Source organism: Coenobita brevimanus, chromosome 112 (assembly GCF_032717465.1).
Source record: "Coenobita brevimanus isolate Jiangsu-jjx chromosome 112, ASM3271746v2, whole genome shotgun sequence".
In the NCBI taxonomy this organism is placed as follows: Eukaryota; Metazoa; Arthropoda; class Malacostraca; order Decapoda; family Coenobitidae; genus Coenobita; species Coenobita brevimanus.
The window spans coordinates 10,176,211-10,181,953 of record NC_137065.1 but is presented as its reverse complement, the minus strand read 5'-3'; the positions used below and the strand labels follow the sequence as shown (position 1 = coordinate 10,181,953).

Genomic DNA, 5,743 nt, shown 5'->3' with positions numbered 1-5,743 from the left:
CCTCCCTCCCTCAACCTCCCCCCTTCTCTCTCTCTCTCTCTTGGATTCATAACTTACGGTGCATGCTGTATTCCTGAAGTATATAGAAATATGGTATACCAACATGCACGCGTCATTTTTGTAAAGTGAAATAATGTGGAAGTAAAGCCTTGGGTACGGTAATGTGAAGGGTAATAACGAGCGAGAATGATGGCAAACAGATGGTTTACTGGAGCTGAGCAGTTTGAGGTGTTGCGAAGTTACATGGTTTGTAAAACGGGTTTGTGGCTGCACTCTACAGTAATACCCCAGAAATACAGGACGTTGGCTCCAAGGATTAACAGTATGGCATATAAGTTACGTCATTGTCCCCGTGGCTGCAGGAATGGCATTGTCATGCGGCTTTTATCCTTGTTTACCAAGGAACAGAGAGACAATCGGCTGAGGTTCAGTTTGCACAGGTGCGTGTCGTTTATAGCTATATTACTGCAACCCATTCATTCCCATCACTAACTTGATGAGTGATGGGCTCCATATCAACGGATACGCATAAACTATCTATACATACCCGAACATGGGTAAAGAAATTGTCATATGATCCAATAATACACCATATAAGGTATTCACTTGGTTATAATACAGCACATCATGCATTTTCACAGATGGTGGGTGGTGTAAGAAATTTAAGGGTTAAGGACAGAAGCCACCTTCATGTGTGTGTGTGTGTGTGTGTGTGTGTGTGTGTGTGTGTGTGTTTTATTTATACATTTTCTTTGCCAAGGTTTCGTTGTTAAAGCGGTAATGGATCAAGGTGAATTTTGTCTCCAGCCCTGCTAATACTTCACCAAAGGTAAAAGACATATCACTAATGTTGTAATATTGACCTATCACCAAGCAGGCCGTATGACAGGGTTGCCTATGCGGTCGGCATGAGCGTCCGCGCGGTGAGGACGGTGGAAAGGCGGCATCGCACCACCAACTGCGAGGCAGGGACGGCCCAGGCACTACCACCACCACCACCTGCAACACCTCCCACAACACCGGCCGGATTCGACAGTTTCACCGTAGCGGCCATTCGTCGCAAAGTCCATTCAAAGTTCGCCGGCAAAGAAGTTATGACTATTGCTTCCCTGACGGAGGAGCTGATGATCGACGGCATCATTCCGATGGCAACCTCGGATACGTCGGTGTGGCGACTCCTCCACGATATGGGATTCCGCTATAGGACATCAAAGCGGACTATGTATGTGAGGAAGGAGTCCCTGGACGTTGTATGCCGGCGGATTAATGCCCTCAGGGAACTCAAGCAACACCGGGAGAGAGGGATGCAGGTGGTGTACCTTGACGAGACATGGTTCACCACCAGGATGCACCACAGCATGAAGTGGGTGGACACAACGCAACCTGCCACAAGCACCACGTACAGCCGTCACGTGCCCCCCGGAGAAGGGGACCGCTTTGTGGTAGTTGCAGCCGGCACCGCTGATGGTTTTGTGGAGGATTCGTTCCTGTGCTACCACACCAAGACAACCAGCGGTGACTACCACGGCGAGGTTAACGGGGAGCTCTTCCTTCGTTGGCTGACATCACAGCTCCTGCCCTCGCTGGCTGAACCATCTGTGCTTGTATTAGACAATGCGCCATATCACAGCCAGCAGACGGAGGAGAGTCGTTGCCCTACCACTGCCACTAGGAAAGCTGACCTCATTACATGGTTGGAGAAACACAGGCTGCCCTTCCCGCCACACGCGACACGGCCTGAGCTCCTGCTCATATGCAAACGGAACCGTCCACAGCCACAATACATCGTCGACAACACCATTCGAATGTGGGGTCATGAGGTCGTCCGCTTGCCACCAGCCCATCCAGAACTGAATGCCATTGAACAAGTATGGGAGCACATGAAAAGACACGTGCGCTCGTCCTTACAACACTTCACTCGGGCAGACTTGCAGGCCAGGCTGGAGGAGGCAAAAATGGGTGTAACGGCAGAGGTGTGGGCAGGTGCGGTTCGCCGATCACAAGGCTTTGAGGAGGAGTACTGGGCCACAGACAACATACACCACAGCATAGATCCCGTCATCATAAACCTCGACAGCGATGATGAGGAAGACTTGTTCTTGGAAAGTGACGTGGAGTAAAAGAAAGGTTATGCTGTGCACTCATGTTGTCATCACTTGTCACCTCATCATATATCCGCTTCCGCTCACAGTGTATTTTGAACTATGGAATACTCTTCCATATAACCTGTAGTTCTCTTTCTTAAAAAGTTATCCCATGGATTAATTTCCGTTTTCATTTCTGTCCTAAAAAGGATTTATAGATATATATTATACACAATAATACTAATAAAGATAATACTAATACTAATAATAATATTAATAACTAATAATAATAGTAATAATAATATTATTAATATTACTCATAATAAAAATAATAATACTAACGGTAATACTATTAGTATTACTACTACTACTATTACTACTACCACTACTACTACTACTACTACTAATAATAATAATACAGTGTAATAATAAAATATCTCGAATTCATCATGTTACTGCTCTGGCGCCCATCCCCAATCGTACTTTAGGGTAGAGGCTACAAGGCAAAATGGAAATTAATCCATGAGCTACAAAGAGTATATAGCCCAGATGAAGGCAAAGAAAGACAATTTACGCACACCTCATTGTTCTATGGCTAATGCATGCACCAGTTGGAGAGCCATATACATCTCGTGGGTTAGTGCAAGGTTGAAATTAATTTAATTGAATTCCATGAGAGAGAGAGAGAGAGAGAGAGAGAGAGAGAGAGAGAGAGAGAGAGAGAGAGAGAAGGGGGGTGGTTGAGGGAGGGAGGGGGTAAAGAGTGATAGCAGGAAGGAGGGATCATACTGGTAGGGGGAGAGAGGTGGGTGGGGTCTAAGGAGTGACGTAGTGATGGCTGTGTCCGAATACTGTCTCTGGATATCGGGAATTTCTCTCAACTGTCAAGAGTATGTAGCTTACTCAGACACTTCTGGTAATGCACTATGCAGTCAGAAATTAGCGCTAGGTGTGAAATAAACTGTGGCAAAGTATAATAGTGATCCAACACTTCGTTACCGAGAAAACCCAGAAAATCGAGGTAACACAGCCGCTGAAATGCATAGTAACTTTAATGTAATGAAATGGAATATTCAAATGTTGCAGTTGATAATGGTGTTGATGGTCATGGAAAAAAATGGTGGACATCATATATATCCCTGTCTGTCTATCCGCCTGTCATTTTATATATCTGTCTAAATATCTATCTATATATCCGGCTAATAAAACTATGAATCATGCGTGCTGTTCGATAATTGATAAATGATCGCAACTATCATTATATACATTTTTAATATAAATGATTTGGATATTATTTCAGTGGTTGTATTACTGAGGGTGTCGGTGCTGTTCTTGGTTCCATGTCTGCCATTGCCAGTTCATCTCCGTAAAACTTCAGCAACATTATAATGTTTGCTCTCGAAACCTATTTTGCAATATTGGCAAAATATTCAAGGAAACCTGCCAAAACAACAGCTATTACAAGACTGCTGATGACATCAAATTTGGGACTGATATAATTGTTCCCATCAATACTACAGGTAATGATATGAAGAAGTGTTGGGTGTGCATGATTCAAAGCAAGAGTCTAACTGTCCTGCCTTTGTCGGACACCAATACACCCACAATTCCAGACTCACAGCCTTGCACCAATCCTCCCCACTCCTCACATCATAACTACACGCTCAACCTTACGCCACTATAATTACTTCACTGCCTCCCTTCCACCTCAAACACCCATATATACTTGCACTCGCAGCCTACACGCACAATGTTGCTGACTTACAAACCCTCACATCAGCACTTCTAGCATCAACATTCTGCGAGGAGGGGGGAATACATCGGTAAAGTGCGAAGGAAGTATGTCAGTACCCTGGAGCAACTCAACCCACCAAGATGCACTTTTTGACACCTTGGCTATAAGAACCATCCAACTGCAATATTTTGGTGGCCTTCAAGTCCGGGAGAGTATGATTTACCCTCTTCTCAATGTAAAGCAAATTTATGTGTATTTTAGGAAAGGTTAAATGTTTCAAATAAAGTAGGCTAAACTCATAAGAGATTTTCAGAAGTGAATATTAGAACATGCTTTTGATATATTTCATGCGTCCCACTTGGCTCAGTGTTACGCTCTGTATATATAATTCTTCATTACTGTATATTTTTATATAGTTGGTACATGGATCCTGCAATGATAATGCAAAAGCTCACTGCTACACACGCGTCAGGAGGGAGGCAGGTTGCAGGGTGATGGGAGTGAAGCAGAGGTTGTGCGGTGTGAGAAAGGGAAAAATGAAGAGGTTTGGATAGCGAAGGGAGGAACGGATGAAATGCTTGGAATGGTGAAGGGAAGGAGGGATGAAGAGGGTGGAATGGTGTAGGGAGGAAGGAGAGAAGAGGTTGGAATGATGGAGGGAGGTAGGGATGCTGAGGTAGGGATGGTGAAGAGAGGGAGGGATGAGGAGGTTGGAATGATGGAGGGAAGGAGGAATGAAGAGGCTGGAATGATGTAAGGAGGGAGGGATGCTAAGTTAGTGATGGTGAAGGGAGGGAGGGATGAATGAGAGGGCAAGGTGGAGGGAAGAAAGGATGAAGAGGTTAGGATAGTGAAGAGGGAAGTAAGAAGAGTTTGGAATCGTGAGGGGAGGAGGGGATGAAGAAGATAACATGGTGACGTGAGGGAGGGAGATTGTGACAGAAGGGAGGGGTGAACAGTCGGGCAGGTTGGAGAAAGGGAGGAATGAAGAGGCTGGCAGGGTGGAGGGAAGGAGGAATGAAGAGTCTGGCAAGACGGAGGGAGGGAGGAATGAAGAGGCTGGCAGAATAGAGGGAGGGAGGAATGAAGAGACTGACAAGGTGGAGGAAAGGAGGAATGAAGAGTTTGGCAGGGTGGAGGGAGGGAGGAGTGAAGAGGTTGGCAAGGTGGAGGGAGGGAAGAAATGAAGAGGTTGACAAGGTGGAGGGAGGTAGGTTGAGTCTGCCATGGCGAATGAAGGAAGATAAATGTGAGTTTTATTGTGCTGAAACACTTGTTAAATAAAATTAGTTTTACAACGTTCTAAGTAAAAGAAAGTAATAAAAAAGTAACAAAGGGCGGAGGAGAGAGTAGAGGAGCGATGCAAAAATGCATACTTACAACCAGCTAACTGTTCAGTAATATGTGACACAAAAAAGTGATGGTTAATATAAGAATGGGAGCTATGACTCCTGACCACTTGGAAACTAACAGTTGATTTTGTGCCCTCTACTCTCATATTCTTCCTCTCCCACATCACTCCATTAACTTTCCCTGTCTCAGTTCATTCTCCTCTTTGTCTCTTCATCTCTTCTTTTCTCGTCTGTTCAGATCTCGACTTTTCACAAATTTCTCTTATTCTTCGACTTTCTGCCTCCTAGACTATGGATGATGGAAGAGCCAAACGGTGGTAATGCCAGTAAGGAGTGAGTGTTACTGCGGTCTGGGTGGCTTGTGGAAGCCAAAGACAGAGAGAGAGAGAGAGAGAGAGAGATAACAAAGGAGAGAAATATAGAAATACAGTAAAATGAGAGAAAGAATGTTTGACTCATTCATTACAAGAGATTTTCAGCAAGTTGAATGAAAATATCTGTAGTAATTAAAGCAAAGTAGAAAAGACGCCGAGGAACTGAAGGGGATACAAACTGACTCTAACTCCCTCATT

General features: G+C 44.6%; 1 protein-coding gene across 1 annotated transcript; it reads left to right on the top strand.

Moving 5' to 3' along the window:
- Positions 1–908: 908 nt before the first annotated feature.
- On the top strand, positions 909–2,120 carry LOC145418072 (uncharacterized). Its single transcript, XM_080286604.1, has one exon. The coding sequence runs from the start codon at positions 909–911 to the stop codon at positions 2,118–2,120; it is 1,212 nt and encodes a 403-aa protein (XP_080142730.1).
- The last annotated feature ends 3,623 nt before the right edge of the window (positions 2,121–5,743 follow it).

Bases quoted from the DNA above. Each gene is read 5' to 3' on its own strand.
- LOC145418072 (XM_080286604.1), top strand. From the start codon at position 909: ATGAGCGTCCGCGCGGTGAGGACGGTGGAAAGGCGGCATCGCACCACC.